Source organism: Dunckerocampus dactyliophorus, chromosome 2 (genome assembly GCF_027744805.1).
Source record: "Dunckerocampus dactyliophorus isolate RoL2022-P2 chromosome 2, RoL_Ddac_1.1, whole genome shotgun sequence".
Classification (NCBI taxonomy): Eukaryota; Metazoa; Chordata; class Actinopteri; order Syngnathiformes; family Syngnathidae; genus Dunckerocampus; species Dunckerocampus dactyliophorus.
The window spans coordinates 3,096,577-3,124,525 of record NC_072820.1 but is presented as its reverse complement, the minus strand read 5'-3'; the positions used below and the strand labels follow the sequence as shown (position 1 = coordinate 3,124,525).

General features: G+C 42.5%; 2 protein-coding genes across 4 annotated transcripts; one reads left to right on the top strand and one right to left on the bottom strand.

Moving 5' to 3' along the window:
* On the bottom strand, positions 1 to 25,422 carry acin1a (apoptotic chromatin condensation inducer 1a). 2 transcript variants are annotated; one of them, XM_054767198.1, is made up of 19 exons: positions 25,249 to 25,422; positions 21,113 to 21,178; positions 20,864 to 20,972; positions 20,721 to 20,776; positions 16,498 to 19,314; positions 15,677 to 15,832; positions 15,483 to 15,562; positions 11,554 to 11,611; positions 10,383 to 10,422; positions 10,083 to 10,225; positions 9,866 to 10,009; positions 9,608 to 9,785; positions 8,915 to 9,060; positions 7,828 to 7,935; positions 7,633 to 7,740; positions 7,240 to 7,546; positions 5,414 to 5,514; positions 5,161 to 5,350; positions 1 to 2,699 (listed from the first exon to the last, which is right to left on the bottom strand). In XM_054767198.1, the coding sequence occupies exons 1-19, from the start codon at positions 25,384 to 25,386 to the stop codon at positions 2,545 to 2,547; spliced, it is 5,100 nt and encodes a 1,699-aa protein (XP_054623173.1). In that variant the 5' UTR covers positions 25,387 to 25,422; the 3' UTR covers positions 1 to 2,544. The 2 variants fall into 2 exon arrangements, with proteins under 2 accessions (XP_054623173.1, XP_054623174.1); XM_054767199.1 differs by lacking the exon at positions 1 to 2,699 and having other exon boundaries at positions 2,737 to 5,350; positions 25,249 to 25,421.
* c2h14orf119 (chromosome 2 C14orf119 homolog) lies at positions 25,324 to 27,686 on the top strand. Of its 2 annotated transcripts, none has more exons than XM_054767201.1 (2): positions 25,324 to 27,037; positions 27,175 to 27,686. In XM_054767201.1, exons 1-2 carry the CDS (start codon positions 26,717 to 26,719, stop codon positions 27,346 to 27,348), a joined length of 495 nt encoding a protein of 164 aa, XP_054623176.1. In that variant the 5' UTR covers positions 25,324 to 26,716; the 3' UTR covers positions 27,349 to 27,686. The 2 variants fall into 2 exon arrangements, with proteins under 2 accessions (XP_054623176.1, XP_054623175.1); XM_054767200.1 differs by having other exon boundaries at positions 25,453 to 27,097.
* Positions 27,687 to 27,949: the final 263 nt, after the last annotated feature.

The following is a 27,949-nucleotide window of genomic DNA, read 5'->3' as shown; positions in this document are numbered from 1 at the left end:
GATGAACACTTTAAATAAAGGTCATAAAACATGAATAAATGAATCACAAATAGAAAACAAATAAGTGGGGATTAATTAATTGAACAAGACCATTTTTTCCACAAAGCTAGGCCAATCTGCTAACCTTGAAAACAAAATGTAAAAAATAAGATTAATAAATTTTATTAAGAGCCATAAAATAGAAATAAATGAAAAATGAATAGAAAATAAATGAGTAGAAATAAGTGGGGACGTGAATGAAGGAGAAGTAAGACAAACGCGTGGGGAACAAACATGTTGTACAAAAGTGTTGCACAGTCATGGGTTGTCGATCGTTAAGTGTAGTGCATTTAACCGACATCAGATTGCTTTTGTGACGACATTGTGTGCGTCCCAGACGTCCAGATAAGACTTTTCATGCTTTGTTGGGTGCGGTGCGGTGGGCGCAGTCCCCCTGGGGGGGAGGTGTGATTGCGTGGGTGCAAGAATCGCAGGTGCAAGGAAGTTGAACAATCACCGTTTGACTTTTTCCTGTGTGATGCGGTTGTGGTTTCCCGTGATGGAGGCCAACAGGAAAGCACCTCCTCCTATAGGAGCTGCTGATTCAAGCACCCTCATCCTGACCTCCTCATGTCAACAATGGCCACTAATAAGTCAGAATCCACTACCTGGTGCAGCAACGCTCTCCCTTCACGCCAGCGGCCCACATCTGGTTTCCATAAGATGTCATTGCAAAAAAACAGGAGACAAACGGGGGCGGGAGGGAAGGGTTCGCTCTCGACTCTCTTTGATGGTGTCTCGTCTCGTGTTTGCATTGAGGACGTGCAGGAAAATGGAGGAGATGAAAGCGAGGCTGTGGCGGTGCTGAGTAGTGGACAGGAATGGCTGGGAGGGGAAGTGCTTACGGGACCAAAACATTCTGCTTTCACGGCGTTCTTCTTAGCAGGAGTACTTCTTACTCCACTGGCCTCAGCGCGTGACCCGCACCAGATGCAGGTGGTCTGCTGCTAGCATGAAAGCATCAAACAGTCTGCTGGTAGCCATGTTTTGGTTGAAGGGGTGTATCATTATCAGTATTACGACTTATTTCTTTTTGTCCTCCCTCCGTTTTTGTGTTTAATTGTATTTTTAATAAAATAAAAAAGAGGCAGCAAATGACCCCCTGGGGCCACACTTTGGACACCCTTTTTTTCCAGGCTTAGTCATATTTGCGCCTGCAAACCAAAAATGGCGGACTACTTGAAGAAGAAGAAACACACAACTTCAAACAGTAGGTAGCTACGAGCTGGGTACTTTTGCCACCTATACCACAAAGCTGAGATGCTTATTCTTTGGATTTATGTCATAGTGTAAAGGAGGACTTCGTCGTGCTTTTTGTTTTGTTGACAAAGCATTATTTTAGGCAGTTTATTTAGTCTCTTCCTGTCAAACCGGAAGTCTATGTCGGAAAAAGGAACACTGAGCTAGATGACGAAAATTGATGCTATAAAGGTAACGACTTGGGAAAATGTGTGAGTTTCACTGAAATAAAGAAAATAAACGTCAAAGTTACTTATGGAACACTCAAATATACTAAAGCACCCTTTAGCTTCAGCAATAATGTAAAGGACGACGATATCATGCATTTTGTTTAGGTTTCAAGTATTATTTTTAGGCAGTTTATTTTGGCGCTTCCTGTGAAATCGGAAGTCTGTCGGAAGAAGAAACACTCAACTAGATGACGATAATTGATGGTGGTCAAGACACGGTGAAATGTGTGAGATGCACGGAGAGTAAAACAATAATTGCCAAAGTTATGTATGTAAATAACAAAGTTACAAAAACACACTTTATTTCAATAGTGTGTAGGACGACTACATTATGCCTTTCTACTATCAACATTATTTTACATAGTTTATTTTGGCGCTTCCTGTGAAGCCAGAAGTGTATTTTGAAAGAATTGAGGTAATTGACGAAAGACGGGAAAATGAGTCAGATCCTCGTGGATAAAGAAAATAATCATCAAAGTGACAACATTAACTGTCAGATTTACTTATGTAACCTTCAAAGTCACAACAGGACCCTCTAGATTTAGTCATATTGTAAAGGACGATGACATCTTGCATTTTGTTTTATTTGTCAGTTTGTTTATTTTGCCCTTTCCTGTACAACCGGAAGTGTGATTTGAAAGAATGCCGAACACTGAGCGAACTGACGCAAATTGGTGGTACATGATCAGTAAAGACACGGCAAAGTATGTGCGATTCACGCAGATAAAGAACATAAATGTGCAAGTTACGATTCGTAATTGTCGCAGTTATCAAAGCAGCAGTGAAGCTTATATCATTTTCAACTGGCGCTACAAATAGCTTAGCATATCTTCGTAATGTGTAAACTGTGTTTTACTCATTACTGGTAAGATTTGGCAATTTAAATGCTATATCCTTAATACTACTAACGTTATTCCATTCATCAAGTACACTACTTATGTGTTGAATGATTGTACGATTTACTATTGTCCCATTGGGATAAAGTGTACTTCCTCATTGTCATGAAAAAAAATCAATTAATGATTTGTTTTTCCAGTCAAGAAAACAGAAAGCGGCTCCTACTTGAATCCTCTCCATGTGTCAAAGATGTGGCAGCGAGATGGTAAGGAGGGGGATTCACCAGTCCTTGGAGGCCAGACACACATGGACTTGCATCAGGGCACAAAAATGTCCCGCTCAGCGAGCAATGGGCTGTAATTACATAGAAACTCTGCTGAGGTCTGCAGGATGAACGTCAGGAGCAGAGAAGTGACCGAGGCAAAGGAAGGGGGTGGTGGGGGGGTTGGCAAACTCATGATTTACAGAGAAGGGATGGCAGGCATGGAGGAACACATCAGGTTGGTTCATAACTGTGGCAATATAAAAGAAAAAAAAAAGAAGGAATTTGATATCAGATTCCAAAAGCTGTCAGTATTAGTGATCCAGCTACGCCTTACAAGTATATACTGTACATCCATCTCTATACTAAGACTGGTATCGTGATTGGAGATACTAGCGTGATGAGATTGATATTTTTCGATACAGTTGTTCCTACAAGTGATAATTAGTATTCTGCTCTCCAGGAATGACACAAAACACTTGAGACGTTACCTTTTATCAGTGCACGAAGCAAGCCATGGCAAGTCCTACATAAGCGAGAAAAAACTCCCATCCCGTGTGGAAGTGGTAAGTTTTTGACCTCAACTTTAGAAAAAATAAATTCAAGGCCAACTGGTTAGCTCACTAGCTAGTGGCCATCTCATGTTGTAAACAAAGAATAGGAGAGCAAAGGTGACTATAGGGGTGTTATTTCACATCTACAGGGCTCTAATGTCTATTTACTGTAGAAAGTCGTAAAACAGGTTCTCTGTGCTCCAACTACAAAAACATTCCTTTTGACATTTAATCCTACATTGCGGAAATTAATTTACTGCGGTCGGGTCTGGAACCAAATAACCGCTATAAAGGAGGGACTGTATTGTTACAAATTTAGGGAATAACGTTTTGGGCACACAATGAGAGCCCATGCTTGACTTCTTTTACTTCAATAACTGTTAATTGTATTACCCTGTCGATACTACATTCTTACATTGTTGCATTTATATATTGACTTGTATCTTGACTCAAATTTCATGATAAAAATGTTTGGCTAAAATGAGCTTTATTGTAAGCATGATCAACAAATTAAAAGGAAAAATAACTAACTCGTGACATTTTTCACGATAAAATGCGGTGTCGCTATCGCCAATACTGTTTCTGTATTTACATGGTATCGAATTGCCGTATCACTGACCTCTACCAACAAGTCCCGGAATTGAATCATACATCATGTGAAGTGGTGATCGCCACCTGGTGGATTGTTAGTGTAACTGCAACACCATGCATTTGAATTGCACGTGGTCACGTTTGGGAGCGATGGAATCATGACTCAGGAAGTACATTTAGACTTCCTCCAAATGTCCCACGGTAATCTCAAAGGGATGAGAACAAGGAAAACGGGCAATATTTTCAAACTTTTAACCATTTTTTTTTATTATTATTTGTACATTCACCACTGATAGGCGTAATCAAAGAAGAAATTAAAAAAAAAAACAAACACAAAGCATTTGTACTAAAAAGGTAAAAACAACGACAAAAACAATATTAAAACTCAAAATCGTACAACCTCCCCGCCCAAGGGAAGGGAGCAATCATCAATGATAAAAGTTGTGTCTGGTGTGACGGGGGAAAAATAAGCATCGCCTCCTCCTCCACTTAGAGAATCTTTTTTTTTTCTCCTCCAAAAAGCTGGAGAGAAACACTGCATTGCCTATAGATCATAATACTCCAAAGCTGCCTCGTTTAAAAAGGTGGATTTATGATTACACACGTCTGTACAAAATACCACACACTCTCGATGCGCTTCTTTCTCTCCATGCCGTCATGAGGCCTCCTCGTTCTAAGTGCAGGAGCAAATGATGGCACCAATACTGGGAATCAGAACAGATGTGACGGAATAAAGACAATATACAGCAAACTTCGAGGAGGCGTGACATCACTGCCACGTCGGTGGTCCCCTTTCAACACAACTGAGTGAGTGAAGGTGGAGATCAGTGATAGTTAATGATGATAACATAATAAATATTTCTCCAGGGATGTGTTATAAATGTATTTTCTGCATGATTCCAATGGGAGGTTTTTTTTTGTGTGTGTTGTTTTTTTTTTCCTTTTACATTTTCTTAAGTAAAAAACGCTGAATCTGCACATTTCCTGATCAAACGCAGGGTGAGGGTGGGCACATAAACTGGTTTAGTCAGCGCGTCGCCAATAAAACGGTGTTGTGTCTTATCGCTATGCTTGCTGATGGAGAGAAAATACCGGATGGTACTTGCCATGCACGCGAATGTGACGCCAATGCGCCTCACCAGCCATGAACCTCAGCGCGCGCCACTGGTGGATGTGCTTCGAGAAGTCGAGTGACGACATGATTGGTCCTTTTGCTGGGTCTCGCTTGGAACAAAAAGGCAAAACGGAGGAAAGATGGTCTTCTTCAGACAGGTCCATCGGCCGACCGGCCGCTAACGCCGCCTGTCTCGCGGGTCGCTGCGACTTCGCGAGCGCCTGCTCCCACTTTCCCCGCTCGCCCCCGGCCTGCGGTAGCCATCCCTGCGTTTGTCGTTGTCCCTCTCTTTACCTCTGTCCCGCTCCCTGTCCTTGTCTTTGTCCTTCTCCCCCTCGCTCCGGTCTCCCGTCGCCACGCCGCCACCTTTCATCCTCTCCTTGCGCTCTTCCTCCCTTTTTTTCTCCTTCTCCTCCTGCTGCTGCTTCAGCCGCTTCTCGCGCTCCTTCATGCGTTCTGCTCTGGCGGCTTCCCTCTCCACGGCCTACGTGTTGAATGAGGACGTGTGAGAAAAAACACGCACGCAAGACGACAGATGTTGCATCACCTGTTCCTCTGTCAGCGGCAGCCAGTATATGCAAGGAGCTGCTTTCGTTTTGCGAAACAGGTCATCCAGAAGCTTTGCGGGCGGTTCTTCAGCGGCTTTCTCTGCAGAAACAAACAATATGAAACCGTCTCCGTTCACGTACCAACACGGGGGTGTCCAATGTGGCCCGTGGCACATTTGAAAAATATAATTTAACAGTTAAATAAAAAAAACGGCTCAATCCACAGTAACGCTGCAAAAATAAAGGCAAAATATTGACAGAATGTTGCAATCTAACAATAAAAAGTCAAGAACGTCGCAATATCACAAAGAAAAATTTCATTTCATTTTCGGAGCATAAAGTTGAAATATTTAAGACAAGACATTTTTTAAAGTGGTGATACAGTATTATAAGACAAGAAGAAATAGTTGGGACATTTAAATAAATTAAAAAAAACCCAGCAAAAATGGAAAAACCGCTGTAATTTAATAAAGTCAATATTGAATAAATATGAATAAACTATAGTAAGAGGAAAACTCATTTAATGTTAGCATAAAAGTAACATATTCAAGAACAAATGGCTTAAAAAGTTGTAATATTTGAAGAAACAAAACAATGAATAAAGTTGTAATTTTGTGGACAAAGTTACGCTATGAGAATAAAGTTAAAATATAGGAGAAGCTGAAAGAGTTGGAAAATAATGTCATTTTAGTCACAGACTTGAAATATTTAAGAAAACCACTTTTTAAAAATCTGAATACTAAGAGAAACAAAAAATTGATTTGTATTTTTTGGAAATTAAGCTCGGGAAAATGTCATAATATGAGAACAAAAATTATGTCTTATTTAAGAAGAAAATTCAAATACTGTGGAAAAAGTAAAAATTGGGGGGGAAGTAAAGGAAAAAAAAAAGGGTAAAACTGGAGTTGGTACTAATGGGCTTATATCACAAAGATGAGATGCAGTTTTTTTCCCTTGAAATATAAATACCGTAATTTCCAGTGAAAAGACGCACCCACTAAATTTTGAGAGAAAAACACATTTGTTCCTACATAAGCCGCATCAGACTAGAAGTCACACGTGTCCGTGTCATAAAATACATACTGCGGCACACACGAGTCCATGCGGACCGGTCAGCTCTTAATTTGACAGGAGCCAATCATGAGCTTTGAATAAACTCACTAGCTTGACAAAACATTGGAAATTGCAGGAGGTCATTACTCGATATAACAGGCTGACTCACGGTTTCATCTTACAAACATTACGCTCATCTGACAGCAACTTAACACTCAAAAGGTAGCTGGGAAATATACAAACAAGTACCAATACAGGTTTAGCATTGGGGGGGGCACTCTTAACCATTTACCATACTGCTTTTTGTTTCCATTATGGTAATGCTTGCCCTGGCAGGCACCATGTAAGGTGACAGCGTGAGTCAGACTGTTAGACTGAGTGATGACCTCCTGCGATTTCCAAAGGGTTGACAAGCTCGCCATGAGTTCACCGATAGCTCGTGATTGGCTCCTGCCAAAGAAAGAGTTATGTTTTCTTCAGTGACTCGCGAGCAGCACAGTATTTCAACAGTAGTAGTTAGTAGTAGTTCTGAAGTAAAGATGTCAAGAGATTAGAAGTTAACCACACATTAGCCTCATCGCTGTATAAGCAGCAGGGCCCCAAGTTTAAGAAAAAGTAGTGGCTTATATGGAATTTATGGTAACTTCTTAGCATACAAAATATCAAAGTGGCCCTTGTGCAGTTTTATTTTTCACTATGTGGCCCTCGCTGAAAAAAGTTTGGACGCCTCTGATCCAACATAGATCATGTGACAACAACTCCACCACCTCACCTTTCTTTTCACTCTTCTTCTCCTTGCTCTTCGCCCTCTCCTTGCGTCGTCTCTCTCTTGAGCGCGACCTCCGGCTGCCCGCCTCCTTGTCCTCACCGGGTTTCCCAAACTCTCTGACCTTGTCGCGATCCCACTCCCGCTCTGACCGGGCCTTCTCCCGCCGCTCCATTTCCCGCTCGCGCTCCGCCCACTGGTCTCGCTCGGGAAGGAGCGACGGCAGGCCGGTTGCGAGACAGCGGGTGGAACCAAGCCAGCGCTCCTCTGTGGCAGGTTTGTCTGCCGTACCCAAGCTTTTGTGGAAGTCCAGCTACAAAACACACACACACACACACACACATTTTGTTGTACAAATGATTAACACACATTCATTGACAGAATTCAACGCTTGCTTACCTCCTCCTGCTGGCAGAAGTCCACGCTAAGAACTTTTGGGTTGCTCTGAGGCCACTTGACTCCGTGAAGAGCTTCCCGCGTGGCAACCGCCTCCTCTGAGCTTGAGTACTACACGACACAACCAGGAAGACAAGTCACTAAGTAAACCGCGGTGGAGCGGTTCTTCGCCGGAGATCACGCACGGCCGTAACTCACAGTGACGTAGCAGTGGGACTTGATTTTGTCAATCCAGAAGCCGTCCTCCACCAGGGTGCCGGTCCTGCCCAGCAATTCCTTCAGCTGCCCGAGAGTGAATGGCCTCACCTAAATTACAGGTGTAAAAATGACAAGAATTCAGTCTGAAAATAACTTGTCATGTTACGAAAACATAAGGTGTAACAGACTGGCTGACTGACATCGACATGGCACGTTTGTTCACGCGTTCTCATGTGTGCTTGCTGAGTGTGCCCAAGTAAAGACTAACTCACAGCGTAAACACAAACACATCCAGTCGCTGAAAAAGTGTTTAAATGTAATCTCATGTACACAAACTCTCCCACGACACCAAGTCGTGGGCAACCAAGGCGCCTAGTGTTGCTTTCCAGGCTTCTTGCATGACCGTTTTTGGAATATTCTCACATATTGGCAGGTGAAGTGTTTCATTTTGGACAGCAGGGCGAGACAAGGCTGTTGCTAAGTGTTTGGCCACAGAACTGTCGACTTACATAACTTTGATTCTTTACTTGTATAGCACAGTATTAGGATTGGCTGCCAGAAGATCAGGAATCAGTTAGAACACTTTGGCCTTCATAATAAAAGCGCCAGTCTAACATCTAGTTCACGTGGGCAAACAACGTCTGGATTCACCCTTGCTTGGATTTTGAGGAGCATTTTTCCCATGAATATTCTACTGTTTGCCAGAGATGAACTCAACAATGTAAGTGCTTTGAGAGGTCCTGGGACATTTTCTAAGTGCTCTACAAATCTGTAGCATCTATGCGATACAATTTTTTTTTTTTTTTAAAGTTACCATGCAGCCCTGATTGTTCCCATATGTGATATTAAAGTCTACACATGGCAATGAGCTTTTTTTAAAAAGTGGTATCACCTCCACATGACACCTTTTTACGCTTGCATGGCAGTTAAGTCAAATTGTTCCCTAAAACAGGACCTGTACAGATGGAGATATTTTCTAGTAGTACCTACGCAATGTCTTAAAATTGGGAGTCCATCCTAACAGATTTGAATTTTAAGAAAAAACTATGTTTAAAAAAAAAAAAAAAAAAGAAAAGTGTTTTCTCACCAGGTTGCTAACATGAACAATACTGGAAACTTTGCCACGTGGTGGAGAGGGTTGTCGGTTGGTGCGTACAGGGTCGTCAATGGTGATGGAAACGCCTGTTTTCTGCTGGCTGATGGAGCGCCGAATGATGGTTTCACCTGTGGTCACTATTAAAAAAAATGTGTTAAAATGTGCTTTACTGGACAGCTATACAGTACTCTTTTTTTCCACCATGTATGCTTTAAAGCTGGGGCGCCCAATGTGTGGTCCACAGCTACTTTTTCATTGGCCCGCGGCACATTCTTAAAACAATTTTACAAGAAAACTTTTTTTTAAACCCTCCCTTCTCCAAATCCGCCCACCCAAGTAAAAACGGAAAAATCTGCAGTAATTTTACAAGAATAAAGTCCAACTATTAAGAGGAATAATATTATGAAACTAATTTATGATTATATAAGAAGTTATTGAAATATTTGGAAAATGAAAAAAAAAGAGCAATAATGTAAAGTTCATACTAATATGGTTTTTCACCTACATGTATGACAAAGCTGAGATGCAGCTTTATTTTCAAATATGCAGAACTTCTTAGCATTGCTTTATATAATATGTAAGAGGACCTTGCATCCTTTCATTTTTCAGTATGTGGCCCTCACTGGAAGAAGTTTGGACATTCCTGCTTTAAAGGATTGCTAAGTAGTATTTAGTGTAGATTACCAGTGCTGAGTTCTACATCTTGGCTGGGTTGGGACGGTGATTGAGTCTCCATGTCTTCGGGAACAGAGGTTTTGTCTTCGTGAGCTGCGTCGCCCTGTACGTCATTCACCTCCACCTCCTCCCTCCTGCTCTTCTTCTCCTCCTTTTGTCCGTTCTCTTGGCTGTCTGACACCACCACCTTCAGTTGAGAGAGAGAAAGTCGTCCAGGTAACAAGTCCCACCTTCAAAATCCAGCATTCAAATAAGTGAAGGCAATACTTGTGTGACAGTGCGTCTGATCTGAAGGTCCTGCTCCGAGCGCTCTGTGTCTTCTTCCTCAGCACCGGACAGGACAGCTTCCTCAGGGTACAGGTCCACAATCGCATCTTGGCCTGCACATGGCTTAATGTCTGGGATCAGTGACTGGGGGGCAAATAAATAAAGAAAATAAGCACGCTTCCTTCAAGATAGAACAATGTATGTATGGCGCAAATACCTTCAGTGAATCTGTGGTGATGCTAATGGAAGGTTTCTTGACCGTGACCACGGTGCTGGAACCCCACCTCCTCTTGCGACCACCAGCTGTCCCAGACTCCTGATCGGTGTCGGTACTGCCTCTGCCTGGAGATGACTTACTGCCTGCCGTGACAGCAAAACAACAACACAGCTCAGTGCATAAAATATGTCCAATGTTTACCACATCATTGATGTGTGATGACATTCATATAATACAGGTAGTAGCACCAATGCAGGAAATGGTGAACTACAACTAACAGACAACGAACGGTATACTCACTGCCAAGAGATATCTTCCGAGCAGAGAAGGCCTTGGGTGTCTGCAACACAAAGAAAAAAGATAAGGAAGGCAGGATTGACACAAACGGGGGAGTAGAGGTATTAAAAGAGCAAGAAAAATACAGCAGAAGAGAGGCGAAGTTGGAACCCAGGGAAGTGATGAGCAAATATGGCGCTATTGTTTCTTTTCTCTCATTGTGTTTTTAACCGTTCGCCGCACACTGAATTCATTCAACATCTGTGATGGCTAAAAATGCCACGAAATATGAATACATGGCTATATTTAACTTGACGATGGATATCCACCGTTCTTCCTCAGTGAGTCGTGTCACCATTTTACACGTCACCCAGAAGGCGCTCCTCGCTAGAGTGGCTAAATATCGGGTGGAAGTGACAGAAGAAAAAAGGTCAAGTTAAAACGGACAGATGCGTCAGCATAGAGGGGGAAAAAAAATCACAGTGCGGATTTGTCTTTTAAAGTACGGATGGGTAAGAAGAATCTTCGCAGTCATCAATGCAAGACCTTGGCGAAAAATGTATGAAACTCTCAGCAGAAATAAATCTAACATGAATGAGGTGTCACTACGCCAGTGATGTAGTTCTTGGGTGTGACAATGTTAATAATAACAATGTCACTGTAGCTTGGCTATATGCAACATATAAAGCAGATTATATGTTAAAAAGAGTGTTGTTGCCGCTTTTTGGAATTTTTTTCCAGCAGGCTTTATAGGCGGAACAGGTGCTTCACATTACGTGCATTCTTAGCTACATCTTTTTAGCCGTTTTTATAGCTTTTGAATGTGCAGAAAAGCCAAAGACACATGTTTTCATGTGTCATATAAGGATTGTGGATGGGCAAAATTCCCCCAAAAAAGTGCAGTTCCTTTAAATTAATGTAATGTTTTGTGTTATTACAGCCGCCTAGTGACCAGATTACTGCATATCATTTGCATTTCAATGTTTTGACTAATAATAGACCCAAGCCAAAACAGTCATTATTTATTAATTAACTTCTGAAAAAACGCAATAATTTTTTTTTGGGGGGGGGGGGGGGGGGGGAGAGAGAGAGATAATCGAACTGCGATATTGCAAGCAAAGCCTGTAATTGAAAATTGAAATTGAAACTGAAATTAATGTGTCACAACAGCAGCTACAGGTAGTAGCATCCTTACCTCCTCGCTGGTCTCCGGAACCTTCTCTGAATCTGCCATTGCAGGCTCAATGCCCTTCCTTCATTATGTCGACATGCACAGAAGCAGGGGACAAAGACAAACCAAATGATTACATTATTAGTGAAAATGCAAAACAATAAGCACCTAATTACAATAAGTACAATTTTCAATCAACAGGTTGGCCAAACAAAGCTGGGCTATGTGCCTTTATAATAAATGTAATAAATGTAATAAATATAATACGATGCAGTCATTCGGAATGCATGTGAACGGGAGGAGAGCAGAAGTGACATTAACTAAGACCAGGTGACGAGACGTGTCTGGAAAAACCTTGCATGAAGCACGCATGCATAACGCGTAGTAATGCGCTAGCACCGCAGTCCGCCTCTGACACCGCTGTGCCAGTCCGCGCCAAGCCCAGACGGTCAAAGCTGGCGACACACTGCGGAGCCGACTAATTCAACTTGTCAATGAAAACATGACGTACTGCTTAAACGCAGCACACACGCAGACTGACGCAGCGGGCTAAGCTCCCTCTCTCTCCGCCATACCTTTTCTCCCACCGCAGGCTACTCTTCACCGTCAGCGTTCATGTCCGCTTCCCCTGGCAGCGACACACAATCGGGGGCGAAGGTGTTGCTTGTTGTTAGCTTCAGCCATTAGCTAATAAAACGTTAGGCCCTGCTACACCGCGAGGGAAGCTGTTCTTTTCAATTATGAATAAAAGAAGACCCGCGTGTTGGCTTCATGGTAGCCGCGACTATCGCCTGATAGAAAATACTTCGGCCCCAAAGTGACAAGGTTTCATATTAGCTACCCTTCCTGCCGTGTTAACATCTTAAATCAAATATTTCATCTTTTTTTTTTTAAAGACTGCATTCAATCGATTTTGCGACTAAAACCTATTCATTAGCATCAACAAGGAATTGGATAACTACTGAGTATTACAGCCACGATTAAAAGGAAAAAACTAAACCCAAAAGATGGTAAAAGTAACGAGAATTAAGTTATATAATGAGGAGAAACATGTTTTCCTGCTACGTGAATAACTTGTAATATTATGACAACATGGTTGTAATATTACGAGAATAATATAGAGTGTAACCGTTTATGTTAACGCGCGCCCATCAGACGTCGATACAAGTGCTGATAAACATAATCGAGTGCGATATGGGATTTTTTTAAATCAACGCCACTTTGTTGACACGGTTTTTCTCAATTTGTGCATATTTTTGTTCTGATTATTGTGTTTTCATATGATATTTTATACTTTTATCTAACAGAGCTGCTGTGGTAATAAATACACATTTTAATACATGCACATTTTAATCCCGTGTAACTAGACAATAGTTATGACGTTGTCGTTTCTCGCTGTTAACGTGTAAGCAAACTGATTTTTCATTAAAAATTACCACTTTGGGTCTCAAATGTATGTCAACGTCAACTTACGGCGGCACTTTTTTGTAATAACATAGTGTAGCGGGACTTCAAGACTTGGTCAACGTAGACAGGTTGTCAACATAAGATGGACCGACTTAAGTGGTCTCCACTGTACAGTAATCCCTCGTTCACTGCAGTTAATTGGTTCCAGACTCAATCGTGATAAGTGAATATATTGTAGTAATAAGAGAAAATAAGAAATTTAGGACAGTTTACCTTGTAGGGGAGCAAAATCAGCGGCGGACAGGAAGTGATGTTGAGGTTTCAGAGTTGAGTTTTAGCTTGTTGTGGGCTATGGCCGCAACAGTAACCCGTGTTATTATGATGTTATTATTGCCTTGTGACATTATTTAAACTGGCAATAAAAGCCAGTTGTTCAAGTCTGGTGTTTGGGTGTTGGTCACACCGAACAATTACCAACACCTAGTGACCAATGTAGAATACTACATTCACAAGTTGGTGGTCTTAATGGCTTATGCTGTATTTGTATTTTAGTTCGTGCAGCCATTTTTATGCCTGAAAATGCTTAATTTGGGGGGAAAAATACATACGATTTGCTTCAAAATGCACATTTTTGACTAAAAATAAAAATATAGCCAACCCTAAAACACCATTTATTAATTCATTTTTGAAAAACCGTGATAGAGTGAAGGAGCGATGTTCGAACCGCAATGTAGCGAGGGACGACTGTGCATATTTTTAATTTTCCCAGCGTGCCCAGGGGCTCTAAAGCTGCATATAATGTGGCACATTCCAAAAATAAATAGCGTTCATGTGACAAAACATTTCCCATTTCATTGTTTGCGAAACACATACTAAACGATCTTCATCTCAGTCTGAATGTTCAATATAACATTCACTTTTCATTAGGGGTGCTGAGATCGATATCAGTATCTGCTGATTACCGTGAAAAAGCACAGTGTTGGCATCCCGATACTTGCTTTTAAATGCTGATCCCCTTCGCCGATCAGCTCCGCCTCCATTATAACAGCCAGCCTATAGCGACCGTCTCCCGCCCACTTTCCCTTCACAAAGCCAAAACAAGCATGTCTGCCCTGTGGGGCTTCCTGTCGTTGTGAGAGTGATATAAGTTTTGCGGGGGCACTTGGCAGGGTAGGGTGAGTTTTTGCAGCTTGCGATGCGATTGTTGGTCGGGCAGCAGCTAATTAGCCAAAAGGCGGGAGATGTGCCCGTGATAGCCCGAACAGTGGTTAGATTCGTCGGATTGGATGGCCGGCCGCCGGGTTTGCCGACTGCCTGGTGTCCAGCTGGGGCGCCATCAAGTTGCTCTTGCATCCAAAGTCTCCTTAAGTAAGGCCTCTGATCCTCTAAGTTTCACCAGTGAAAAAGTAAGTCAAATATAATTTTGTCTACATTTTATGGTTCCGCTTTCATATAATATAGCCCAGGGGACACAAGCGTGGTACCAGCGGGCACCAGGGAGCCCCCCATGACGACATGAGACGCCTGCAAGCCTGCTTTTCATTGAGGTTTTTGTTCATGTTCTGATAAAAAAAAAAATGCTTTGTTTGGGTTGAAATAATCTATGAAAATAAATGTTTTTTATTTAAAAATTGCACTTATCTACGTGATCAGTATCGGTAGCATAAATACTTGATCGGAGCATTTCTACTTTTCATACATTTGAGCTTTTGTTAGAAATGCACATTTAGTGCACTTGCTAAAAAGACCCAACCAACACAGATGTTCATAACAGGGGTGTCCTAACTATTTCCATTAAGGGCCGCATACTGAAAAATCAAAGATGCAGGGGCTGCTTTTACTTTTTTTTTGTTTTGTTTTAAACCAACCCAAACTAAATATTTAATATAATGTGTGTGTGTGTGTGTGTGTGTGTGTGTGTGTGTATATATATATATTTACACATATCAAATATATTTATTCATTTTATCAGTGACAAAGCGTATTGTTATTATTATTATCAACTGTTTCTCCTTACATTCCTAGTTGGCTGTTTTTTTATTTTTACAAATATTTCAACGTTTTACTTATTTTTTTAATTTATTGTTTAAATGTATTTTTAGAATGTGCCGAGGGCAAATAAAAAAGCAGTCGCGGGACTGCGGGCCGCACTTTGGACACCCCTGAACGAGAAGAATGAACTGAAATCCCACTACACGTCAGGAAGAAAGGTACATTTTTCTTTCTGGAGAACACTGTCCTTATCCCAGATAGAGTTTTAGAAAATGCAGCATACTCCTCTGAAGAAACTATTCAGGAAAGTGGTGTAACATGTAACATGGGGTATTGTTCTAAAAGATATAAACCCATCTTTGTATTGTTTATGACTGAAGTGCAGATTAAATAAAGGCACAGGGTAGGGAAATACATTTTTGTGGCAGTTGGCATTAATCATAGGTGCTGCAGATTATATTACACATTAATTACTTTGATCATCAGATACTCAAATGCATAACATTCACTCATTGGTTGTAGTGGCCCCACCGAACAAAGACATAATACCAGACCTTAGTTCATCTTTTTCCTCCAATCCTTCACTGTTGTTCCTCTTCCTCTCTGCTCTGGTTGTTGATTCAAGGAATGGTTTCTGGAGTTTTAAGTGGGCGGCAACATTTTTGTTTTTGTAAAAAAAAAGGGAAAGAGTACAAATGTATAACCTGTCGTAACAAAGGTCATAAGATTGCATTTGACAGTCACTGACCTTAGCCTGGCTTGCTCCATCATCAGCTGGGCTAGTCTTCTCTCCGGATCGCTCTCTTTTGTAAGGGGAGGCCTTTGGTATTTGGTTTATAAGATCATCTTGGGCCACAGCAGACATGCTACGCTGTGGTGAGGCATTTCTTTGAGGTTTTCCTTCCTAAAAGGCAAGCAAGCAGGCACAAATGAATTAAGGCAAATATAACAGTATTATCTGGACTATAAGTTGCAGTTGTTCACAGCTTGGCTGGTCCTGCAACTTATAGTCAGGTATGACCTACAATTCAGCATGTGCTGTCTATAGGTAAAAGGGGCTGGCAGGAGCTTTTGTGGCGCCACCTAGTGGCTGCAATAATTCATGGAGTTGAGTTTGTGACGCAGTTAGGCACACACAAATGGAATGATGAAGAGCATACCGGATGCTTTTTGTTACTTTCTAATCTTGTAGATTGTGTGTCTGTAAGTCATGTGCAACTACAATATAATGATATGACGTGTGGATTTAGAAATATGGTACAGTACTTTAGACAGCAGTGTTGCTTAACTCGGACAATAATTATGTCTAGCTTGGAGATTGTAGCAAAAACTAAATACAGACATATGACTTTATTTTAAAAACAAGAATGACCTTTAGGTGTTAAAATACAGCTGTTTGATATGACTAATGAAAAAATGTTGACTATGACTACTTAAACAGTGGTGTTACACTTCAATCTTTCAAATGTATCATTGTTATTCAAGTCAGATACATTAGTGCACATATGCCAAACCAAAACAAGCATGCGCATTCAAAAGGAGTCAAATGTTTACATGTGGATTGCCTACCCTTCTACTCCTTGAAATGGATGTTTTATCAGGAGAAGAGGAGGATGAGGAAGAAGACCGGGATGACGACGACCCAGAATCAGATTCAGAAGACGACGAGTCATTAGAGGATGAACGTTTTCTTGTTGTTTTCTCTTCTCTCTTTCCATCTCTTCCCTGCCATTGTGTAGCATCCACTGGGCTTGAAGGACCCGCATCTTTTGTTGTCTCGGTGGCTTCCCTGGCAGGCTCTTCCTGGATCATGGAATCATCTTTATGAATGTCCTCCGATACCTGACTTGTAAAGCTCTCTTTGGAGCTGTTTTTGTTCAAAGCAGGGTCGTCCTCGGACTGGCTGCCCACAGGACCCAGTGGTTTGGCACCACCGTCCTGATGCACGTGGTCTTCCTGTGCAGCAGGCATTCGATGTCCTTCCTTCTGTTCTCCAAAGCTGAAGGAGACAGGGGGGGTGTCAGAGAAGGTACGCGGCCGCTTGATAACCATGGAAGGGGTGGGGGGTTGAATTGGACGGTCCCTTAAGAACCGGAACTTCTTGAGTGATGACTGTGGAGATGACAGTGACGTTGGTGACAAGGGAGACCTTGACTCTGCTGCTTGGGATTCGCTCTGTGGCTTTGGAGCATTGGCATCTTCCTGGTCCCCTGCCTGTCTTTTGCTATCTGGTCCTGTGGAAAGGGGAGGAGTGGGAGGGCTGACACCAAGCTCGCCGCCACATTTAAATGGAGGGAGTTCAGTGTCTAGCTCTTTGGCTATTTCCTTCTCTAAGCTCTCCTGTTCACAAATCCTTCCTGTCGTTACAGCCTCCTCTGTCCTCACGTTGTCAAGAGTCGACTTTTTCTTTTCCTCCATGTCGAGCTCTAACCTCCTTTGCTCTTCTGCTCTATCACTTTCTAACTTCTTAATTCTCTCTCGCTCTGAGCCCTTCATCTGCTCTTGTCTTTCTTGCTCTAGACGTTCTTGCTCTACAGCTTTCTCCCTCTCTAGCCGCTCTTGCTCTAAGGCTCTCTCTTTTTCTAGTCTCTCAAGCTCTAAGGCTTTCTCCCGCTCTAGTCGCTCTTGCTCTAGGACTCTTTCTTTTTCTAGTCGCTCTTGCTCTAGGGCTCTTTCTTTTTCTAGTCGCTCTTGCTCTAGGGCTCTTTCTTTTTCTAGTCGCTCTTGCTCTAGGGCTCTTTCTTTTTCTAGCCGCTCTTGCTCTAGGGCTTTCTCTTTTTCTTGTCGCTCTTGCTCTAGGGCTCTCTCTTTTTCTAGCCGCACAAGCTCTAGGGCTTTCTCCCTCTCTAGCCGCTCTTGTTCTAGGGCTCTCTCCCTCTCTAGCCGCTCTTGCTCTAGAGCTCTCTCCCTCTCTAGTCGCTCTTGCTCTAGAGCTCTCTCCCTTTCTAGTCGCTCTTGTTCTAGGGCTCTCTCCCTCTCTAGCCGCTCTTGCTCTAGGGCTCTCTCCCTCTCTAGCCGCTCTTGCTCTAGAGCTCTCTCCCTCTCTAGCCGCTCAAGCTCTAGAGCTTTCTCCCTCTCTAGTCGCTCTTGCTCCACTTTCTCCCTTTCCAACCGTTCTTGCTCCAACATCTTCTCTCTTTCAATTTGTTCCTTTTCTTTTCTTTCTTCCTCCAAAGCCTTTTCTCGTTCCTCTCGCTCCCGTTCCAAAGCCTGGAGTCTTTCTAACTCCTTCTCCCTCTCCTCCCGCTGGCGCTGGAGAAGTTCCTGCTCCAAGGCCCTTTGCCTTTCCAGCTCTAGAGCTCTCTCTCTTGCCAATGCTTGCTCTCGCTCTTCCTGCTCTTTGGCCAAAGCTTCTTCCCTCTCCTGCCTCTCTCTTTCTAAAGCAAGTTCCTTCTCCAGCTGCAAGGCTTTTTCTCGCTCCTCTCTTTCACGAGCTCTTTTTCTCTCTTCCTCCATCGCTTGCTCTTGCTCAAGGGTTCTTAGCCTCTCTCTTTCTGCCTCTAGTTCACGTTCACTCTCTTCCATTTCGGAAGCCTTGAGCACACTCACAGGAACGTGGCTATGGGCTGACTGAGCTCCGCCGGCGCCCGGGTTGATGGTGCCTGGTGTCTTGGAAAACGGCTCATGGCCTGTAGTGGAGGCCGTGTGAGCGACGGCAGATATGAGACCTTCACCATGCTCTGCGGCCGTTGGTGAAACGCTGTCTTTCCTACCACCTTCCGCATTGCCGCCGTGCCAACCCGCTCCGGAGAAAGCTCCCTCGGATTCCATTTTACGTGCCAGGAGAGTTAATGGGCCGGGTTTGCGCTCCACGTGTCCACTTCTCTGCGGCTCCGGACTGCTACTGCGGCTATCGCTGCTGGAGGAACCGGAGCTGGAGCTACTGGGTGAGCGCCTAGCTGGGGCTACATCTGGACTTGGGGGGCTCTGCTTGGGGGTGTCGGGCAAGGGGAATGAAAACTCGGGAGGCGGGGAGGGAGGAGGAGTTGGCTGGCGGAGTTGTGGAGACAAAAGGGAAGGGATGTGCTGCTGCTGGGGTTGACAAGATGCTCCACACCTCTCCCGGGTTGAGGGGCCTCTGGCCGGCTGTCTCGGGGTTCTCCTCCGAATGTTCCTGTCCCAGTCTTCATCGTCACCATCGTCCTCGCCATCCTCACTGTCATCATCATCACTGTCGGCAAGGAAGTCACCGGCCGTGGCACTCTTGTCCGGGTGGTGATCCCCGCCGCCAGGAATGTGCATTGGAACCGAGCCAGAAGCAGGAGAAGCAGACATGTGAGCTTCCTGGTTGCTGTTCGCGTCTCCCTCATTTTCCACGGCAAACAGGCCCTCTCCGTCAGAGGGGCCTGGTGACTTGCGGTGGTCAGCTGAGGCAGGGGTCACATCCTGATAAGAAAAAAGGTGGTTGAAATGTTTATACTGCCGTACTCGCATTGGCAATACCTTTGGCAGGCCAGTCGTCCCTCGCTACATCTCGGTTCATCACGCCCTCACTCTATCATGGTTTTTCAAAAATGTATTCATTATTATTGTTTTGTGGTTGAATACGGCCTATTACTAGTAAAAAAAAAAAAAAAAAAAAAGTACAAATATAAGCTAATTCTTGGCCTAAATTGAGCATTCTGACGCATAAAAATGGCTAAACGAACTAAAATAAGGCATTCAGAAGGAGCAGGGCTATTGACTTCTTGTAATATCAAAACTTTTTCCCCAACATAAATGACAACTTTATTCGTTGTTTCTCATAATATTATGTCTTGGAAAAAAAATTTTTTTTCTTCAATATTTAAACTCTATGACACTAAAATGACATTATTTTTCTCTCGTAATTACAAGTTCATTCTCGTAAAATTGCAACTTTTTTTCTCCAATGGAAACGACGTTTGTCTCTTAATATTTTCAATTTACTGTCGTAAAATTTCTGCTGTTGCTTTTTTTTTTAAATAGAATTTTACAAATATTTCAACTTTCTTCTTGTACATCCCCTTTTTGTAACATTATGGATCCCATAATGTTTTGACTTTATTCCCATTATATTATTGCGTTTTTCACAACCTCATTTTCCAAAAATTACAACTTCACTCTTTGTTTTGTTTTTTTCTTATATTACGACTTTAAAAACTTTTTTCTTTATACTACTTCAACTTTTTGCGACTAAAATGACCTGATTTTTCGTCATATTACTTTATTCTTGCAAAATTAGAAAATTGACTTTTCCCCCCCTCATTAGGTTACAACATTTTGCTCAATGTTTTGACTTTATTATTGTAATGTAATAAAAATGACTGCTGTTTTTTTCATTTTTTTAGTTCAATAGTTAAATATAGTAACTATAGTAAATACTTAAATATAGTTTTAGAATGTGCCGCGGGCCAATAAAAAAAACAGCAATGGGGCACAAATGGCGCCCGGGACGTAGTCTGGACACCCCTTGTCTATGTTATCTTATTTGTGTGTAAGACATCATATTTTGTATTATTATGTGTACTATATTGGCTAGTAGGAGTGTAAAAGTGACAACGGGGTGTTATTTCATGTCTGGAGGGCCCTAATAATGCCAAAAAGCGTATTCAGAAGATAGTAAACAGGTTTTGTATGCTCTACGAAACTACGAAAATATTCTATTTATAAAAGAAGGATTCCTACTTAGCGGAAATTCACCTATCATGGTCGGGTCTAGAAGCAATTAACCGCAAAAAATGAGGGCTGTGAAACCAAGTTCAGAGAGCAGTCTTCATATGAAAGGTTAGAAAGGGACTGAGCAACAGTACGGTGAGAACACTGAGTCTGACCTGGACATGAGCAGGGCTGGGGGTGCTGTTATTTACTTCTGTGTGGTCCTCTTGCTCTGTTCACAAAATGTCATAAATACGTTAACATTCCACAGCATACAGTAAACATCACACCTAGACCGGGAAACTGTCATTCTACTTACCGTTCGTTTCAGATGCTTCACGAGCCTCTCTCTCTGGCCGCTGCCTCAAAAGCTCCTGCTGTTTGGCTAAATACTGCTTGATAAAGTTGTTCTGGCTCATCTCACCAATCTAAAAACAGACAGACTCGTGAAAACAGGCCTGGGCAGTGGCATCAGCTCTTTATGACAACCATACCGGCATATTTACTTGGGATTAGACTTTCCACCAGTTCTCTCCATGATGACAAACATCAGCTTTCAGACACTTACCTGCGAGTTTGGTTGCAGCCCAACATGAGAGGTGGAGGTCTTCTGCAGATTCTCCAGCATGAGAGCCTGGTATTGGTTGAAAAGAGATCGTTAGGGTTGGGCGATCAGTTTTATATACCGTATCAAGTCTTCCAATGATAAAAAAAAAATGACTTGTAACGGTATACTGTAAATGAATGAATGAAACGGAAAGTTTCATTCATTCATTTACAGTATTTACAGTTTACAGAAAGCCTGACGTGCACCACAGCATGCAGGGCCCTATGATTTCCACGATTGGCCAATAAAAACAGAATTTACTGTTAGATGCGGACTCTTGCAGAAATGGACATAATGTGAATAAAATGCTGTCATCGTGAGGAGAAGGAACGTGCGTGTATTTGCTCGGCGCACTGCTCAATCGTGGCACCACCATTACAAACACTAAACCTTCTCCTCCCGAACAAAACATCTTCAAATGGCGACAAACACCGGCGAAAGTTGGCGGAAAGTTGACACTCAACACACTTCCGGCCTTCAAAATAAGAGCACCGGTTGTTCCATGTGGTCTAACCGTGTAAACAAAATAAGAGTGTCATAAAATATCTTACATATGCAGTTGGAATTGCGTCGGTGATGACATCTTCCTTAATGACAAGCAGGGGCGTTTCGTAGCAACGTGTGCAGAGGCTGCCATCCCATTAGGAAAGTTAGCCAGGCTACATCCATTTCTCAATTACGGGCCTAAATTGGCCATTGATTTATTGCATCAATAAATAGAAGTATTTTCACATTTAATTAACGGACATTTTGTTCACTAACCCATAAAGCACACACACTGTGCTGGTAAAAAAAGCGTAAAATGGAGCAAGAGACCATCATATGCAATATTTGCAAAGCAACGGTGACGGCAAAAGGGGGAGGAACACGACAAATTTGTTCTAGCGTCTCAAGCGCGAACACAGAGTTGAGTACGAGGAGTGTGTCGTGATGCGTGAGACCGAGACAGCGAGCACGTCTACACTTAGGCAAAAATACAAAACGCTCAGATTGGTAGCACTAAATGCACTTGGTGTGTTGCACTTCGTCACCAATAAGTCAGTGAATGTGCTCTACAGTTTGAGACAAGCGTATTTACTTACACGGCTTAAGGTTTGTAGCTTTTTATACAAGACTTTAATCATATCGCGATACAGCCCAAAAATATTGCATTACATGCTAAGGTCCATATCGCCCACCCCTATTGGTTATTATTGAGAGGGATGATAAAAGTAGAGAACAACAGAAAGCAATTCAAGTCGCAAATAACAAATGACACCCAAAAGGAGTTCATCATGGCCGGAGGCAAATGATTAACTGTGGAAAGTACTCAGAGTTCAGCCTGAACCTACCAGACAAGGCAACTTCATGACTGAAATTAAATTGCCAAACAAACGGTCGAGTGAACTGACAGAAGGCTGAAGTCAATCAGGTGCATTACATCCCAAAAAAATCCTTCATTTTATTTCTTTCAATTTATGTTACATTAAATATTTTGCAAGCTACGCAACAAATAACCTTTTCCCACATTTTTATTAGGTGTATTTCAAAGCGCGACAAAACAATGCAAGCACATTTTGAAATGTTTTATAATGCGTGACCTAAGCTCAATGCTTTTAACGGTTGAACTACTTCCACAAACTGGAACAAAAACAAAAAAAATGACAAGTTAAAATAATGACGGCACTTGTAGCTGCAACTTGTAGCTGCAACTACTCATTTTGTTGATGCGCAGTTATGAAAAGACACGTAAAATGGGGGTGGGGGAAATAATGGATTTGACATTGACGATTATTAATCGATTCATACATGTCAATAATCCATGCTGACAGAACAAAAAAAATGGAAGAATGGCTGAGCGTGAACTCCGATCTGCACCCGCCTGGAAGCACTTTGGCTTTCGCGCAGTTGAAGTTGAAAATGAGCTGGAAAAGAGCCAGACGATATGCAGGCTTTGTCATACAAGCTTCAAATATTTTTGGAACACGACAAATATGAGAAACCACACAGCACGTACGGCCTGTTTGGAGGCAAGAGAGGAGGAAAGCGGACACGCATGCACATGGCAGTATATCAATTATCCACTTCATTTTCGTGTATCGTGCGAATAATTAATTATTATCATCTGAGGCCTGGAGCCCACAAGAGTCTTCTCCTGGACAAGAAACCTTGTCACGTTTTAATCTTACGAGATCTTGCAACAACCCTAGTAGTTATCATTTCGGCCAGTCGGCTTGCTCTCCCATTCACAGGCATCAGCTTGGCACCAGTATGCCAACAGACAGACAGTCGTCTAATTGAAGGACAGTCTCGCTAATAAAACCAAAAAAACTACACTGCACGACACGTTAGTTACCGCACAACAGCGAACCACCATTGTTTGCGGATAGTAATGACAAAGTGCTAACAACAAACAGGTTACTAGTGCCCGCAAGGCATGCTGGGTACGCTACAATAGAGTGAGACACAGGAATGGGCGTTATAAACGATAGCGATAGAAACTATATAAACTTGTCCTCGATAGAGATTTGGATTCAGCGACCCTCACGCATTTGATGATGATGGACTCCCGACGTGTCCTGCAAAGTTGAGCACGGCTAAAGTATGTCCCTCGTATCGTTAGCGCTGGAGGCTGATGAATAGTTTTGCGTAAACAACGCGGCCAACCACCGCAAATTAACTGCTAAGCGCTAACAACAAATGCGTAACTTTAACTGTTATTTACAAAGCGCCTGCGAAGTATGCTGGGTACTCCAGACGCATCTCCCTCAGACGCTACAATACGGAGACATTTTAGATGTACAAAGACGTGCACGTTACCTTTAAAATACATTCAGCCAAGGACACGTGACGGATGTTTTTATTCTCCCGCCTGCTGCGCAAAAATCAAACCAACGGCCAGAATTCTTATGAGACAAACCAAAAAAGCTTTGTTTTATCCATCAACACACACGCACTGAAGCTGGAGCTTTTGGAAATCTCCACTCTGGCTGGAGTTTTGCGGATTTAAATCGCGCATCCGAGGGCCACAGATAGATGGCAGTCCTGTGGGAAATGTGCCACTTTTTTTGACCTGATAGATTGTTTTCTGGCCTGGTGGTTAGCATGCCGGCCACACAGTCAGATCTGGGTAATTGTAAGAAACAAAATTTACATTTTTTTGTAGAATCTATTTGAGACTAAAAAATGTGAGCCTGATTACAATACAATCTAGTTAGTATTGTCATAAATTAGATAAAAGTGGAAACTAGTTGAATAATTAGATCAAAGCCAAAGAGCTTTTCCCATACAAGATTTGTCTCACTGAATCAAAACATGTGACATTGAAGTATTTTGACGTGACACGCCTGAAATGATTAGTATTATTGATATTATACGAAAGAAATATACTTCTAGCATGTCAACCCACTGTCGACGGAAGAGAAATGTGTCGCTTTAAACTTCAAAAGGAAACGGGTTAAAACAAAAAAAGAAACATAATATAGTTTTTGGGGGCGCAGTTGAACCGTCAACAGAACGCGAGAACGGCTTAGGAGAAACAAAATAACTCGCTTGAGATAACCTTTGGTTGATGTCCTGTCGAAAAGTAAACAAATCAGCTCTTCGATGACCTACGGCAGCTCGAAGGCCTCAAATGGGGGAATTCGCGGACCGTAAGTCGTCGAAACATGGCGAGCAGTTGCAATTAGAAAACAGATGACTGAAATAGGAAGAAAATATGCATATTTGCGGAAATCGCCCGGTGAAACTCTTGAGGGTTTTAAAACCTCGTAATCAGCAGCTATCCACCGAGGCAGCTGCTGAACTCAACGGGGTTAGCCAAATAGCTACTATGCTAACAGGGAAACATCACCCCCAATGCAACATTTGGGGAGGAGAAGTTGGCTTAACTCTTACTTGCTACGCTTGGTGCGTTCAGTCCTGCTGAAAACACAATTACCAACAAGCCGTGCGTCTCAAAGGAGACAATACAACCGAGTGGGAATGATCAAACGACAAATTCCAGCGACTACGCGGTTCAACGGTGCTCGGATGTCGGCCTCGAGAAAGCATCAGCCCGTCTCATCGTTATCCGAACTCGCTGCAACCGTGCCCGCGCACTTCGCGCCAGAACTCACCCCTTTGAGTCTTTTGACGAGAGCATTTTTGTGTCCACTTTTCGACAGTCTTCTCTCCTGGAGGGCAGCTTTTAAATCGGCTACACGAAGGGACTGGAGCGGCTTCCCGTCCAGGGTAACGTCTTCGAGGTCCGCCATTTTCCGTTCCTCTGGCCCGCTTCCAGCGAGCGCGTCGAGCAACGCCCTCCCACTGCTGACGTAATCGGTGACAACTTCCGGCAACCGATACAAAAAATGTACCTCCTCCGTTTTCATTTTACATCACTCATTTAATTTCGACCTGTTTACGTTTATCAGTTTTCACACACGGTGCATTTATTGGAATATCATGTTAACAAACTACGTACTTTTGCCCAATTTCACGCAGTTTTGATTCTTCGTCAGGTAACGCATACATAACTCATACCTGCCGACTCTCCCGTTTTCAGTTTTGTCAATACCGATACAAATACTATTTTTTACTGCAAAAACATCACCAAGAGCTCAAGATAATCGAATGATTTTGTGATTTGGCTTAAAATTTGTTGATTAATATCTGAATGACACAAAGGACAAACATTTTAGGCAAACAAAAACATTATCAACACATTTGAATATAAACCAATTTATGTGGAACATAACATAATTACACTTAAATACAACAATACGACACCATGTAACAACGTTAACACAATAATACAATTATTCCCGTATCCCCAACTCGCGGTGTTATTGTTTTCCTTCCTTCCTTTGTTAATCAAACGAATTCATATTTCAAACATCACAACGCTGTTACCGTTACTGACAGTGAAATGTGTCCTGTTATTATGCACTGATCTTTATATCAACGATTTGCCATTGTTCACAGTGTTGCCATTGCTCACTGCTACTTCAGAGGAAACTAAAGCGCTACTCAACAAGAGTTGTGGTTGCTCACGCCCAGTAAAACTTTGCCCCCTGGCGTTTTGGTAGAAAATTACAAGTCACGAGCTCAACTCTAATCCAAATTATTTGACGTATTTGAAGGCAATAATTACTTTCCCTCGTAACTAATTACATTTATTCCGTGACTGATTGGATTTGTTGTGGAAAATAACTTGTCACTATCACCAAGTTCTTTTTAAAAGTAATTTACCCAACACTCGAGCGCAGGAGTAAAGAGTGTTGATGGACTATTTAATAGTTCTCTCTTCCGATACGCTAGGGGGCGGTAATAATCACTTAAACTTGCTTCAATTTCCGATAAAGGAAAGGGAATAAGATCATTATACGGAAGAGAAGTAGTGGTTGTAGCTGTTGCTTTATAAATATGACAAAAGGTGGGTAATGCGTTATTTCGCGCGTAAGGTGCATCATACTCTAGATTTATGATAAACCGTTTGAAGTTCAAGCTTATTACAAAAGGACTTAGCCAGTCGGCTGACACAACTGCGTTATAGTCCGCATCTGCCTGCTCTTCTCATGCTGAAAGCGAACAAGTTTGTCCAAAATGTCGTGGTTCAACCATGTCAGTCTGAGCTCGGATCAGCAGCGCCAGCTGTCTGCCACAGACGGCTTCTGTGGTCCAACGACGACGATGGCAGCACCAGACCGGACCGGCGTTTCTTCTCCCGGCCTGGAGGGCTTTCCCTCCGCCCTTCAAAGTGTCGTCTGCCCTCCAACCCTTGAGAACCTGACATGTGGGTCTAGTGGAGGTCAAGTTCGAGAGCCGGAGCCCATCTCTTATGCCAGTCTCCAGGAGCAGCGGTGCGTCCTGAGCTGGTTCCAGGGCTGGAGCCCCTCACAGCGGGAGAGGTTTCTGCAAGATCTGGTGGGTAAAGCTGTGCCCGGGAAGGTGTGCACCCTCCTAGATTCTCTCAGTACCCTTCAGGTAATGGGATCAGAAAATATATGGTCTTAATTATTGAAATCTCCATTCACCTGTTGCTATTTTTGCATCCTACCAAGGTGAAGGACCGACTACCCAGCATATTTGAATGCCAGCTCCGCCTGTGGACCCAGTGGTTTGAGTCTTGGGGAGAAGAAGAGCGGAACCATTTCTTACACATTCTGGAGGAGAGGGATCCAACGTTTGTTGCACACTTTTACAACTGTGTCGCGGGCACAGCTGGCAGAGACTGAGTCCATCTTGTGAGGCGGGCACAGTCAGCAAAATGAATGTGTTGGCTATACCATAAAACACATGCAACTGTGATGAGTGACATCTGCCTCGAGTGGACTCCTTTGCAACTTTTTTTTTTTAAATATCATTTTTTGTAAACAAATCTTGAGGGAGAGGATGCACACAAAACGCTTGTGTTTACAAACGTCTAACCATTTGCTTTAATATGGAATGCAAAAGCTCATCCAGACCCATACTTGAAATAATATGTTTAATGAATGGCTGCATTACAGCTCAACTTCTTTTATGATGATTTGGACATTGAAAGTGACCATTTTTTGTAAACGCACAAAAATAAACAAACAAAAACCAGCGAGTTTCGTTCTTTATAGCAATCTGATCCTGTAAAACAAGTCCTTTAAATCTCTTCTTTTTGCCTAAACCCAGTTTTAATGGAGAGAACTATTATGATCATCGGAAATATTTTTACTCTATTCAGCATTGACATTTTACATTTTTTGCCCGTAGCTTGTTTCTTATTGGCTCCCGGCACATTCCTGAAATACAATTAATTATTAAAGAGACAGATATTGCACTATTTTCCTTCTTCACCAATAAGAC

What these genes read in the sequence shown, in the direction of transcription:
- c2h14orf119 (XM_054767200.1), top strand. Translation starts at nt 26,717, where the DNA reads ATGTCGTGGTTCAACCATGTCAGTCTGAGCTCGGATCAGCAGCGCCAG. An exon ending in ATTCTCTCAGTACCCTTCAG is followed by an intron (nt 27,098 to 27,174) that starts GTAATGGGATCA and finishes CATCCTACCAAG; the next exon opens with GTGAAGGACCGACTACCCAG.
- acin1a (XM_054767198.1), bottom strand. Translation starts at nt 25,386, where the DNA reads ATGGCGGACCTCGAAGACGTTACCCTGGACGGGAAGCCGCTCCAGTCC. An exon ending in CCAGCCCTGCTCATGTCCAG is followed by an intron (nt 19,315 to 20,720) that starts GTCAGACTCAGT and finishes TTTTCTTATCAG; the next exon opens with GATGTGACCCCTGCCTCAGC. An exon ending in AGTCCCACTGCTACGTCACT is followed by an intron (nt 7,741 to 7,827) that starts GTGAGTTACGGC and finishes TGTGTCGTGTAG; the next exon opens with TACTCAAGCTCAGAGGAGGC.